The sequence below is a fragment of the Melanerpes formicivorus genome, unplaced genomic scaffold (assembly GCF_026170545.1).
Source record: "Melanerpes formicivorus ecotype bairdi unplaced genomic scaffold, bMelFor1.0.p_v2 SCAF_6, whole genome shotgun sequence".
In the NCBI taxonomy this organism is placed as follows: domain Eukaryota; kingdom Metazoa; phylum Chordata; class Aves; order Piciformes; family Picidae; genus Melanerpes; species Melanerpes formicivorus.
Genome location: NW_027142358.1, coordinates 23,397,305 through 23,411,725, shown reverse-complemented (window position 1 = coordinate 23,411,725; position 14,421 = coordinate 23,397,305). Strand labels below are relative to the sequence as shown.

General features: G+C 40.1%; 1 protein-coding gene across 6 annotated transcripts in view; it reads left to right on the top strand.

Moving 5' to 3' along the window:
* The window catches only part of RTKN2 (rhotekin 2), a 214,394-nt gene that overhangs the window by 192,381 nt on the left and 7,592 nt on the right, over window positions 1-14,421 (top strand). For all 6 annotated transcript variants that reach the window (XM_068140107.1, XM_068140105.1, XM_068140106.1 and 3 more), the window contains 4 exons: window positions 2,397-2,491; window positions 4,006-4,112; window positions 5,907-6,038; window positions 13,411-13,576. In XM_068140107.1, the coding sequence (XP_067996208.1) occupies window positions 2,397-2,491; window positions 4,006-4,112; window positions 5,907-6,038; window positions 13,411-13,576 (500 nt within the window). The remainder of the gene's footprint in view (window positions 1-2,396; window positions 2,492-4,005; window positions 4,113-5,906; window positions 6,039-13,410; window positions 13,577-14,421) is intronic.

Sequence of the window (14,421 nt, the reverse complement as noted above, 5' to 3'; positions counted from 1 at the left end):
AATATAGATTGATTTAAAGGCTGATAGCGTTATACCTTCCCACACCAGTGTGGCAGCTTTGGTATCTGTCTTTTGATCAGTAAACAGATGTAACAACAAGCCTTTGCCACAGGCATGTTGTGGAGATGAGCTGATTAGTTTTTTTTTTTAAAGAAAGTTATTACATGGAAAAATATTATGGATATGTAAAGTACTCAATAAGATGCAGCAGGCAGATTATTCTTTGTTATACACAGACACTGCCATTTAAGGTAGTTGGCTAATTCTGTGAAATGTAGAGGCAAAATGTAGCCAGCAATCCTGATTAGGCAGTTAAATGTGAAAAATATTTGCAGATAAACTTCTAAATTATATTGCAGCTGGCTGAAAGTACTGACTTGTATGTTAGAATGAAAATGTTACTGTGAGGCATATTTTAAAAGTGAAGTAGCTATTTTTTTTGGCATGGTTCTTGTAATTAGTCATACTTGAGAAAAAAATAACTTTAAAACCAGCGCAGAAGTTTTATCTGTGAGAAGAAACTGAACTTTTGCATGCAGTTTAAATAGAACGGTAATGTATTGCTCAACTGCATGGCAAAACATAATCACTGGAGAATCTTTTGTTAGGGAACAGTCTAGCAGGGAATATATGTACAAATGCTGATGAGTTTTTGTTCGGATGGCCCTCTTGAAATGTTTCACAGCAGTGATTTCTCACCCAGAACGTTATATCACATTTAATTTTCTTTTCATTCCTGTGATACAGATGTGTAATAGACTTCCCAGCCAACAAACTTGCTACTTTTCCTCCTCCTCTTTTCATTAGGTTTAGGGCTAGGTAGGCATCTGCCTTGTTCCTCTGCAGAGCCAAAGATTTTAAAACCATATGTTCCCACTGTGCTACGAGGAAAAATAATATTTGGAAAATATTATGATAGAAAACTATTTTTCAGCGATGTTAGTTCAGTAGTGTTTTCTTACCTTTCACACCACTGAGCTATCTTGTGCTGTACTGAAGGTACTTTAAGGGTCTTATGCCTGATCTTGCTGGGGAGAGTAGTTAGTGATTTTAAGGGGTTTGTTTTCTTGTGAGCTTTGTTGAAACTGCTGTTAGCCAGGTGAAATTCTTACTGCATTACTGGACTGTAAATCTGTTACTTGGTCTGAAGAGTATTTTGGGGAAAAGGTTAAACATATACCAAATTTATACTAGTTTATTCCAAGACTTGCATTCCACATGCACCGTGCTGAATTGTAAATGTGATTTTCTTTTCCCTAGGCAAAATCCAAAACAAAGGCATAACGTTCTGAAACCTGTAAGCACAATAAGTGTGAGGGTCCTTTATGCTACAAAACTGGGGGCTTACTGCCCATCTTTCTGCATGTGACAAATAAAGCCATTAGATGCTATTTAAAAATACATATATAAAAAATTGTTTTGTAAAGTATAGCCTGCAGAAGCAAAGCAGAAGAGCAGAGCAAGATGGAGGAGCAATCCAAAACCTTTTAATTTTTAACCTGTGTTTTCAGATAAAGGTTATGTTGTCAATTCTATTACCTATTACAATTTTTGAACCTATTACCAAATCTGGATGATTTAGGCCTAGTAATAAAAGCTAGAAAATTATTACTATGTGTCTGATTAGACGAGAGAGATGCTTTCAGCATCCTCAGGGTGAGGAGAGGTTGGATAGCACAGCCTTTATGCCTAGGTTTGACAGCCGCTAGCTCAGCAGTAAATGGGAGCCCAGATTGTAGGCAGAAGCCTCCTCCCTGGGGGGGTGTTCAAGGCCAGGCTGGATAAGGCCTTGAGCAGCTGAGTGTAGTTGAGAGCCATTCCTGCCCATGGCAGGGAGGTTGGAGTAGGTGATCAAAGAAGGATTGGACATGGCGCTTGAAGCCATGGTTTAGTTAGTCACAAGGTGTTAGTTATTAGGTAACAGGTTGGACTTGATGATCTCTGAGGTCTTTTCCAACCTTGTTGATTCTATGATTGCTAAGGTCCCTTCCAACATAAGCCATTCTGTGACTCTATGAGAGAAGTTTCTTGGCTGGCAGGTCCAAGAGAGGTGGCTATGGAAAGAGCCACCTGACAGGCCTTGTGGTATTGGCCTGGAAGTCATAGAATGGGAAGGAACTGGAGATATACACAGGGTGGAGGCAGGAGATAAATACTTAGCATGCAGATAACAGACTGGGACAGTGTTGGTTTTCCAGGAAAACCTGAGATAGGGGAATTCTGTGGGAAGAGGTTGCGAGATGGCAATCTGTGGTCACTGAGAAGCGCAACCTTGCTCTGTGGTGTTCCCCTGTACCAAGATGTGTTACCTTGGGCGTGTCTAGACTCATTTTAGTTACTGCCTGAGCAACATGAATTACAAATGTCTTAAAACACGCCTTTTCTTTCACACTTAGTGGAGCAAAGTACAGTTTGCTAGCATATACCACACTGGGACTGGAGAACGCTGAGGACAGTTTCAGAACCCACAACCTTACTATTACAGGAAATGGTAAGTACATATGGTACCAATTTAAGGAAATAAAAACCCAGTAACATTTTGCATTTCTCTCTCTTGTAAACTAAAGCGCTTAAAGAGATTATTTTTCTTGATACTTAATATAGAACAACTTTAATAAAATATTTAACCTCTCTAAAACAGGCATCTGTACACAGCTGAGCAAACTATAAGTGGAGTAAAATTTCAAGTCCAGATGAAAATGTGATTCTTCTGTGATTTGGTTTTTTTTTTTTGGTCATTTGCATGTCGATCTTCTGTGAACTGTAGCTATATACAAATTATTTCCTCTTTCTTACAAGCAAGGAAGAGTGTCAGAATGAAGAAAAGCTTTTTCCTCTGTAGTTGGAAGGAAAGTAGGAAAAAATAGCTTTGATTCCACTGGGTTGTTTCAGGCCCAGATTTAACACAGGACGTAAGCATGCATGCTTGCAGTGTGGCACAAGTTGGCAGCAGTCAGCTTAGACGCTGACACATGTTTATGCTGCAACTGAAGCGAATGTTTCAAGTAGCAGGATTATGATTTTTGATACTTGGTCTATTGTTTTCTGAAAGGATAGTCCCTCCCATAAGCCACCTTCTAATTATGAATTTGAGACATGGGACTTTCACTGTATTTCGCTGAAGCTTCTGGGAACTTTATTTTGTACTTGGGTAAACTTGACCTCAAAGAGAATTTGATTCTTTACACTTCATTAATTCTGAATATGTACAGATTTTAAGATATATGGGGCATTTCTTTCTTGAAGGGTTGGATGAATAATTCTCAGTATCTTTGATATTTGTAAGCCTTTCTTTATTAGTACTTTATACCATTTCTTCTTAAAATTATTTTTTCTGTCATTAATTTAGATAATTCTGTCTGCTCAGAAATGACATACCTGGGTATTTTAGTTCATTACCAGCATTTCTAAAACGTGACCAAAGACACATTAATGCCAATGGAATGTTGTGTTACCTGCTTCTTGTTACAGAAGAGAAACCCTATTACACAGCAGATCTGTGAGGAGGGATATTGCAATATGATAGAAACCTCTCAGAATCCTAAATGCTCTTCCAATCCTGAAGATGGAAGTAGATACAAATCTAAGCCTGGATAAAAGGCTCACCTGTAGCAGTGTGCCACAGTGGGATGGGCTCAGGGATCATACTTAGATGAGATGGCCAATGTATTCATCCTTCAAAATGTTTCTAGCTGTGAAATGAGATTTAAAAGCTATGTTTTATGTAAGAAGAACTTGTTCTTGCAGAACAGCATTTCCATTTTTACTTGAAGTCCTTTGGGAAATTATTACTATTTTTTAAATTTAAAAACTTACTGAAGACTAAAAATCAGTTTTCAGTCTAATGCTACAGGATGAAATCCTTGTCTTTAAAGATAAGAAAGCTTCTTTGCGTTCATGATTATAATGTAAAAATGGATGTAGAAAGCTAAACTATACATTTAGGGCAAGCTAGTTCACAGCTAAGTGTTTATCTCTCTTTTGCCTGGTCTTTCCTCCCTCCAGAGGAATCCTCCTTCTGGCTGCCCCTGTATGGAAACCTGTGTTGCCGTTTAGTTGCTCAGCCTTCCTGCATGACTATGGATATGATGGCAGGATTTCTTAATCAGCGGGTAAGAAGACTTTGCTTGTGCTTATATCATCCTCTCTTAATAGCTGTCACTAAGAGTCTATTGTTAAAACATTTGCTTTTACATGAAGTGGTTTCTTGAGAACTGTTATTTTTACCTGTTCTGCCTAGAGCAAGGGGAAAATTCTGTCTCACAGCTGCATTTACAAACAGTGGAGAAGTGTGAAAAAAATAAATGTTGCCTTGGCATGCTTTTCAATAAAATTATTTAGGCTGTTACATAGAGATCAAGAATATTTGTTGTTTCAGAATTGGTTTAGGCCGATGCCTGACAGCAGTGCTCCTAATAATCCTGTGACTCTCATCCCCTGTATTTACCTCTGATTGTGCTAGCACAAGAGTTCATATCACAGCATGGTGAATCTGGCTGGTGAACTGAGCCATGTTTAAACATATCCCTTCAAAAATTACTCATGTGAATTCAGTTTACTTCTCTATTTTGGTTCACTGCACAACTAGGGAAACAAGAAGGTGGTAGCAGAGGGCCAAAGGGGCTGGGTCATTTGTCAGGATTGCTGAATTACAGGCATTAAACTGGTGGTGAAACTAAAATGCATTTATGAAAACTGTTCGGAAATTTCCTTTCAGAACATGGAAATTCTAGACAAATGTCTGTCTTTGACATTTGTTGACTATGCTGTGTATTTTCTATGTGATATACTCTTTTGTTATTTCTCTTATCATGTAATTTCTGTAGCTACTAAAGGTGGTTTGTTTCTTAATGTAGACTTCAGTCCTAGACTGCATTCTGTTCTAAATACTAACCAGCAGGTTCTATATTTTTAGTGTCACACGGCAATAAATCTGGGAAAACTATAAAACACCAAAAAAAGTATTACTAACATTTTGAGAATCAGTAACTCAGAAATGTTCTTCAGAGAAGGTCTTGAGGAAAGAATTCAGTGTGGTCCAGTTTTGATCACATAGGGCAGAGCTACAGGCTGGGGTCGGAGTGGCTGGAGAGCTCCCAAACAGAGAGGGACCTGGGGGTACTGATCGACAGTCATCTGAATATAAGCCAGCAGTGTGCCCAGGTGGCCAAGAGGGATAATGGCATCCTGGCCTGCATTAGGAATAGTATGGCCACCAGGAGCAGGGAAGTCATTGTGCCCCTGTACTCAGCACTGGTTAGGCCGCACCTTGAGTACTGTGTCCAGTTCTGGGCCCCTCAGTTTAAGGACATCGAAACACTTGAACGTGTCCAGAGAAGGGCAACGAGGCTGGTGAGAAGCCTTGAACACAAGCCCTATGAGGAGAGGCTGAGGGAGCTGGGATTGTTTAGCCTGGAGAAGAGAAGGCTCAGGGGAGACTTCATATCCCTCTACAACTACCTGAAAGGTGGTTGTAGCTGGGAGGGGGTTGGTCTCTTCTCCCAGGCAACCAGCACCAGAACAAGGGGACACAGTCTCAAGCTGCGCCAGGGGAGGTTTAGACTCGAGGTGAGGAGAAAGTTCTTCACCGAGCGAGTCGTTCATCATTGGAATGTGCTGCCCAGGGAGGTGGTGGAGTCACCGTCCCTGGAGGCGTTCAAGAGGAGATTGGACATGGCACTTGGTGCCATGGTCTAGTCATGGGGTCTGTGTTGACAGGTTGGACTCGATGATCCTCAAGGTCTCTTCCAACCTTAGTTATACTGTGATACTCTGAGTCTGGCAGGGAGGTTGGAGTACATGATCTCTAAGGTCCCTTCCAACCTAAGCCACTCTATGATCTGCACATACCTTGTAATATGCTCTTAATTTGAATTTGTTTGGCAATTTCTATTTCTTCCCTTTAGCGAGTGTTAGAAGGTCTGACTAGCTGGAGGCGGCTGTATTGCACACTAAGAGGCGGCAAACTCTTTTGTTACTATTCACCGGAAGAAATTGAGGCCAAGTTGGAGCCAGCATTGACAGTTTCCATCAACAAGGTAAAATTGCTTATATGAGGCTTCTGTTTTCTGTTTGTTTGGGGTTTTGTTTATTCTGGAAGAGGCTGATTTTGATATACCTACAGTCACCCAGGCTCTAAGCTTGTTGGTGTGTGTCTTGTGCCGCTCCAGCGAAATTTGCAGTCACAGAACTTTTTAGCAAGGACATTACATTTCTTCACTGTGGTTGTAATTCCTTCTGTTGCATTAGACTGGATAAGAAACATGAAAAGGAGGATGTTTTTCTGTAGGAAAAGTGATAACTTGTTATATGACAGGTCCATATGACAGCCCTTGGAAATGTATTACTTACAGTCCCTTAGCAATTCCCTGGTAGACTTTTGTCCTTAGCAAGGTGGAATTTTAACAAAAGCTTTTTTGTCTTTGTGTGTTACTTGGCCACAGTCTTAATTGGGAGAGCTGGAAAATGGTTCAAAATACTTTAGTGCCTTAAAATAAGCTGCTTTTCTTAATACTGGTGTTGTACAGAGCACAGTAACTTTGGAAGTTCTGTTATGTAGGATGACATTGCTGCTTTTCATAACCTGATTGAAAGGCTGAGTTTAAAACAAAGTGTTACTTACTATTTGGCTAAAGTAACATTAAGTATTTAATTTTAATCTAAGTATTTGGTTTAGGAATAATTTTGGATGGACCTTCTAGAATGGGAGCATTAGAGTGAACAGATGCTTTCAAAAACTGGTTTGGCGCAGTCATTAAGAGTTATATCACATAAGGACGAGCAGAGGAATTGAATGTTATTTGCAATTGACATACTTCAACCCACCACAGCTGCATTGGTCTTAAATAAGTAAACAGACACATTTGGAAACTGTGTTAAACACAGGTCGATCTGCATTCTGCTGCTGTACTCCTGTGAGTGCATGATGCCAACACTAATTCTGAAAGAAGCATTCCTCTTGTCCAGTCACTTGTTCAGGCTGCTGTGCTGCTTTATGCCAGGGCAGGCATTAGGGCAGCTGACTGACAAATTGGACAAGGGAACTGATGTGGGTTGAAATTAGCTCATTTTGGGGTCAGGAGGAAGATTGGCTCCAACTGTGGTTCCCTTTAATAAATTCTCTTATCCAGTTCACTGTGTGGCTACGCAGATGTGTGTGTGGTACAAGAAAGGGGCTAGGCTGTGACTGGGACAGAGAGCAACGGAGAATTGCTTCTTATATCAGCAATATCAGCTTTTGGGAGCTTTAAAGTTTCTGGAAAATATGATTGCCTTCTCACCTAGAGTGGGACCAAACATTTAAACTAGGTATAACAATGTGATCTGTTTGTGTTAGGACTTGTTTTTTAGTATGTTAAGAATTAAATTGATTCCTGTAGCTTTTAACCAAGCCTCTTTTTTATTTTGGTTGTTTTTTTGTTTTTTTTGGGTCCACTAGTGTATGCATTTACCTTAAATAAGTGTTTAGACTGTGATATATGTTCAAGGAAGTTTAGTTGCTTACCTCTTCAGTCACTTTTAATTATGCTAGTCAGCCTTTTCCATCGTTATGTTTTCCAGCCGTTCACAAATATCTATTAAGAAATGGTAAACTTTAGTAAGTTATAGAATGAGTCCAGAGGAGGGCCACAAAGGTGATCGAAGGGCTGAAACATGTCTGTTGTGAGGATAGGCTGAGGGAGCTGGGCTTGTTCAGCCTAGAGAAGAGAAGACTCCAGGGGCACCTTAGAGCTGCCTTCCAATACCTGAAGGGATCCTACAGGAAGGCTGCAGAGGGACTTTCCATAATGGTGTCTAGCAATAGGATGAGGGAGAATGGTTTGAAGCTGAGGGAGAGTAGGTTTCGACTGGATCTCAGGAAGAAGTTCTTCAGTACAAGGGTGGTGGGACTCTGGAGTAGGCTGTGTGGGGAGGTCGTGGATGCCTCCTCCCTGGGATTGTTCAAGGCCAGGTTGGCCGAGGCCTTGAGCAGCCAAGTCTAGTTGAGAGGTACTTCTGCCCATGGTGGGGAGATTGGAGTAGATGGTTTCTAAAGTTCCTTCCAACCTAAGCCATTCTGTGATTCTATGACTAAATCCGGATTCTAAAACACGATGGTAATGTATTGTCTTATCAGGCTATCTCATATCTTCCCTCGAACATCTGCTGGTTAATATCCTAGCTTTGCTTTCCTTTTAAAATTAACCATATTCTAGTAAGGTATTTTGCTCCTCCAGATTACCAGTACACTTAGAACCTACAATTCAGCTTGATGAGGCTTTGCTGGGGGACCGTCTATGTTTGCGGAGTATCTTTAAAGCTGACATGTTGAAGGTACATAAATCATGTAGCTCATATCATTTTACCAAAAAAAAAATTAGACTGCTGGAGAAATAGTGAGACCTTCTTCAATCTAAATAAAAAGCAGGGAAAAAGTAGGAATTCAAAATGTATTTGGGTACTTTACTCCTTAAACATTTTGTCTTGAAAATAACTTAATGCCTGATGATATTTTTTGATTTCCTTTGTTATGAAATGTCTCTTGCAGATTAAATGAAAGCAAACTAATCACATGGGCTTGTCTGCTACATGTTGTTATAGAAACAGCAATTTCAAAATGAAAGTTGAGATTGAACATCATCTCCAGACATTTTAACTGAAATCTGTGCCGGTTGCATATGTGGTATTTTCATTTGTAATATGAAGCTGATCTTTCACGTGTAATTGAAAGATACTTTCTGAAAAGTAAAGAAATCATCTGGATTTATGAGAAACTCTCTGGAAAATATTCACACTTGATAGCCTTATTTCCCATTTCTTTTGAATTGAGACTTGAAGAGGCCATTAAGACCAGCCGTCATTACTTCAACTTTAGATGACTTCACTGCTACTGCTGTTGAGCAAGAATGGTTCTGCAGTTCCTATTATGCAAGTGCTACTATTATTGTTCCAGCTAAATGTGATTATAATGTATTATATTGCACAACTAAGTAGGAAAAGAGAAATTATATTTTCTGTAGCAAAGAAAATTTGCTGGAATCCAATTTGAACAAGAAATACTCCTAATGGGCCAGTTCCTGATTTTTTTTACAAGTTTTCTTTAGTTTGAAATTAATAATAAAGGCCTTGCCTACACCTAATAGCTTAGCAAATTGGTGCCTGTGCCAGCTTTTCATGTTAGTTACTCGGCATTTGGAACACTCTGTCCTGGTCACAGATTTGAGCCCTTTTTTGTGCCATCTATACCTGAAGCTTGAGGCCTGTGATTTCCTTTCTGGCATATTTTGGCAGTGCAATCTTTGTTCTAGTGCCATGCTGTGCGGCAGGCTCAGAGCTACCTCCTTCTTTGTGCTAATTATTGCTGTGAACAGGATGAGGAAAAGCAAGTGTTTGCAGCCATGGGCTCAGGGTTCATGGACTGGTTGCTAAATAGTGTAGTAGGAGTGAAAGGACACAGTCAAGCTGACATTTCTGCAGATGGTTACCTTGAATGATGCTTCTTGTTGAGAAATTAGTTGAACAAATGTCGTGATGGCTGCAGCAGCATAACTTCAAGGGAACTGGGGAGTTCACCCTCAGTCTCTTCCAGCAGTGGTTTAGATTATTTTTTTCAAGACTTGTAAATAGTCACCATCTCTTCCTAAACTGGAAGATGAAGAATCCACATTTGCCTGGGCATCCTACCAGTAGTGTGTTGGTTTTATGAGACTCTGCAAGTGTGAAACCTTTGGGAATGGAAGCTTTAGTGGGAAGTGGTGAGGTTGCTGGATGCATTTGGAACCTTGGCTAGGGTGCAGATTCAGCCAGCCCTTGCGGCTGGGCACGAGTGTATGGGATTTCCTTGCTCAACACTGTTATGGGTTAATTAAATTGCAGTTTGTTGCTCAACCTTCTTGTGCAGCTATGGATATGATGGAGCAAGACAATATCGATAAGAGTTCTTGACCATGTTTGAAAGCCATCATTTGGAATGTAATTGTTGTTTACCTGCTTGCCTAAACCACACCATATGAGAATCATTAATGTTACAACAGAAATCAAGAGATTTTATTTTGTTTTCCCTACTGTGTTTCTTGGTTTAATTTTTGGTATAAAAACATGAAGGAACTAAACCCCCTTTAGAATATTACTCATTGTGCTGCTCTTTGCTGAAGAGACTTTGCCCATGCAAAAAGAACCCATGATGAGTTTAGGCGTGTTCTTTGCTTCTCACTCAAGGTCAGGCTTGATGGGGCTCTGAGCAACCTGATCCAGTTAAAAATGTCTCTGCTGACTGGGTGGTGTGTTGGACTAGATGGCCTTTAAAGGTCCCTTCTAACCCCAACCAGTCTGTGATTTAGTTTGTTTAATCTTAACATAGAATGGGATCTTAGATTATTCACTATATTTCTCAAGAACTTTGCTTTGATGTCTTAAAATAATCTTTATAAGCAGTGCTCCACAGTGTGTCAGGGTTGGCTTAGCAGGAAAATGGGGTAGCTCAGCAATAAAAAAGTAGTTTTTTCCTTTGGTGTTGTGGGGCTTTTTAATTATTGTTATTTTTGTTTTCCTGTTTTCTTAAAAGATTAGCTTTTCAGAGGTATTATCAGGGAAAGGGATCCTTTGATTTAGGGAGGAAACTGTGGAGGAAGGCTCCTATTTATTTCATTTAAAATTAAAAAGTGTATTATTTTCCCTTTAAGTTTTCCCTCACTTTCAAAAAACACCTAAACCAAACAATCTTTTGCATATAAAATGTGAAGCTGGCTACAGCTTCCCCAAAAGTTCAGCATTTTACTCCTTTTCCCGTGTTCCAATCCAGTGGTGGTTCTAAATTTTCCAATAGCTGTAGGAGAGTTGATTCAGTTGTCTGTAAGGCTGTGACACTCTGAGCATTATTATAACATGGTACTTTAAAATGCTTTTGTTGTTGTTTTGAGAAGTTTTAGATTTCTTTGTTTTTGTGGTGGTGGTGGTGTTAAGCAGAACTGGACACGTAGTGTAATCCATCCAAGCTTGCTAAATTCATCAGCCCATTACTATAATAGCATCTTGTATCATTCCTTAAATATTCTAGCATCAGATACAGATTGTTACTTGAGGATTTATCTCCTTTGAATAATGCCACAGTTGTGGGATAAAACCCACAGCAAACATCATTAAATAAACTTGTGTGTATGGTATGCTTGAAGTTCTTACCTGTCAAATGTTAATCTATTTGATTTAATTTTTTTGCTGGTATCTATGGTTACCTGAGTTAATGGGATATAGAGCACTTACGGATGAATTACTTCATCTCCTATTTTTAGACAGAAGAATTTAAATGAGCATATCCATCAGATCTGCTACAAGCAGCTGTTGGTATTTTAAATGGTTACTTCAGTAATGCATTTAAAATCTGGGGAATGTTCTGTAGACTAATTTCTGGTTTTCTGAGTGTCAGAACTAGGTTTATCCCCATGAGAGCCCATGTGTAAACTGAATTTCTCTATGTGTATGTTTAACATCTTTAGCAGATGTTTGACACGTGGTTGAATTGTGTAAAAAGGAACATGGTTGATCTGTCCCCGGTGCATTTGGAGGCGGCCCCGAGGCCACCTTTGTGATCAGACTCACTGTCCATCCAGACAAAAGACATTCAAATACTGCTCTGGTTGTTGGCTTCCTTCAAAATCTGTGTCTCTCCCCATGCCAGGGGTACCCTTGTCCAGCAGGAGGACACTGTGTTTTGTGATGCTTTGGGCAGCCTCATGTCCCACCAGGCTCTGCATCCTGGCCAGCTCTAGGGTGCTGGCTGACTCCCTGGTGCCAAAACTCATCATCTCGTCAGGATTTGGGATTGTGCTGTTCTCCTGTGTATGCCAAAAAGGCCTTTTAAAAGCAGTGTTGTAATAGGCCATTGCTTGTTCAGTCAGGTTGAGTTGTACATGCAAAGGTATTCCCAGGGTTCCTGCTTTTACTTTTTTAATAATATAGTGTTAATTATTTTAATTTGTTCAGCATGTTGTGATTAGCAGCCACGGGGGCAGGTTGTGTTCTGAAGTTTTTTTAGTGGTGTTTTACCACCCTTTTAGTAAAATCTTTCAGTATTTTACCCATGGAAAAAAAAAATAAAACAAAACCCTCTCCATAAGGGGAAAGTGCTTTTTCTTACTGAACTGATGCTGTAACAAAGAAATTAGATACTGTGAAAATACCACTGGATCTAGTCTGCATCCCTGAACAGAAGGGGGAAACCTTTTCTGAAACAGTGTTGTTTTCTCACATTAGCTAAAGAGATTTGATAGAATTCTGATATTTTATATGTAAAAAATATATACATATATATAATTGCTTCTGTGTAGCTCTTCTTCATGAAGGAAAAACTAAAATGTCTGTTTGGAAATGACAAATAGGATTTTTCTTTTAATGTTAGAGCAAGATGTGGTTTTTGTCATGCTGGAAATTTGTTCTAGGAGAGTGCATGTGTAACAGCTACAAAATCCTCTTTTAATGGTAGACTAGTTTCTTTTTAAATACCCTGTCACTGTAGTACTAGCCCTGAATGTCCTGATTCACTAAGATGAACATAAAGTAGATACAAGTTTAGGGTAAGTTGCATAAACAATGGCCCACAGAAATACAGCAGAAGACCTAAATAGTAGCTATAACAATGTGGTTTTCCAGCTGAAGAGCTCAAAGCGAAGGAGCTGCATGCTGTTATTTTAGATTATTCACTAAGCTGTTGTGGAGAAGGATGAGCTGTGTGAGATGAGCTGGGGAAGGCAGAGGGAGGGGAACCACGGAACTTACATCCTGCTATGAGCATAGGCTGAGGGAGCTGGGCTTGCTCAGCCTAGAGAAGAGAATACTCTGGGGGCACCTTAGAGCTGCCCTCTAATACCTGAAGGGATCCTACAGGAAGGCTGGAGAGTGACTGCAAGAGGACAAGGGGGAATGGTTTGAAGATGAGGGAGAAGAGTTTAAACTGGGTCTTAGGAAGAAGTTCTTCAGTACAAGGGTGGTGGGACTCTAGAGTAGGCTGCCCAGGGAGGTTGTGGATGCCACCTCCTCCCTGGGGGTTTTCAAGGCCAGGCTGGCTGAGGCCTTGGGCAGCCAAGTCTAGTTGAGAGATGTCCCTGCCCATGGTGGGGAGGTTGGAGTACATGATCTCTAAGGTCCATTCCAAACCAAGCCATTCTAGAATTCTATGCTGGTTCAGAACTAAACTGCAATAATTGTGCTTCATTCCCTTGTTTTTCATATTTTACACTATTTTAATAGCTTTAAAAAAAGAATGTTTTTATAAGCAGTTCTTTACACTAGTTTCTTGTTTGTTTGTTTTTTTAATTGGAAATTAATCTGAATTAGATAAAAAGCCCAGTGATACCTCTCTTACCCTGTCGTTGGCCATGCGGTGATACCAGCATGGAGCTGAAGCAGGAACTCATTACTAGAGTTTGTTGTTCCTAGGAAACCAGAATTCGAGCTGTGGAGAAGGACTCCGAGAGGGGAACAAATAACTTCTCTGTTATCAACCCTGTGTCTGGAGAGGCTGTGACACAACTTTTCACTACTGACAGTAGGGATGAACTTCGTAAGTGGATGGAGGCTTTCTGGCAGCACTTTTATGATCTGAGTAAGTAAGCAGGCAGTGCTGGCAGTATGCCCTCCAAGCGGGGTGTTGTGTAACATCAAAGTGATCTTTGAACAATTTGAATTGGAATTGCCTCATAAGCCTTTGTTTGCAACGATGAGAAGAAAAATATTCTTTGGGATAATATTGGGTGGTGGTCTGAGCCGTTAGAAAGCAAATATTTGACCTAAGCAAAGTCCACTCATTCAATCTGAGTTTTTGCAGGGAAACAGAAGCAGAATGTATTCATCAGGCTCAAGAGAACTTGGTCTCTTCCAGCAGTGTTTTGGATATTTTTTTTACGGACTGCTAAATAGTCTCCATCGCTTCCTAAACTGTAGCAAGAAGAGCCCACATTTGCCTGGGCATCCTACCAGCAGTGTGTTGGTTTTGTGAGATTCTGCAAGTGTGAAACCTTTGGGCACAGAAACTTTAGTAGGAAGTGGTGAGGTTGCTGGATGCATTTGGAACCTTGGCTAGGGTATAGACATAGCCAGCCTGTGCAGCTGGGCACGTGTATATGGGATTTCCTTGCTCAACACTGTTATGGGTTAATTAAATTGCAGTTTGTTGCAATAGGATTACTTGATGCTGTTGATAAATCTAAGGTTTTGGTACCCTTTGTCACATGGGTACACACTTAGCCATGCTCCAATCCAGCCATGCACGTACACACTGATTACATGAAGCTGGCAAAAGCTGTACATGAGGCTTTGTAACAGATGATAAAGAAGGGATGATGAACTGATAGCCTGATCCTTTGGCTGACCTCTGGAACAACACTGTTCTTACATTAGAGATGAAATTCACATACAAACAGTATTGAAGTAGTATACTTTGTTGCTTAT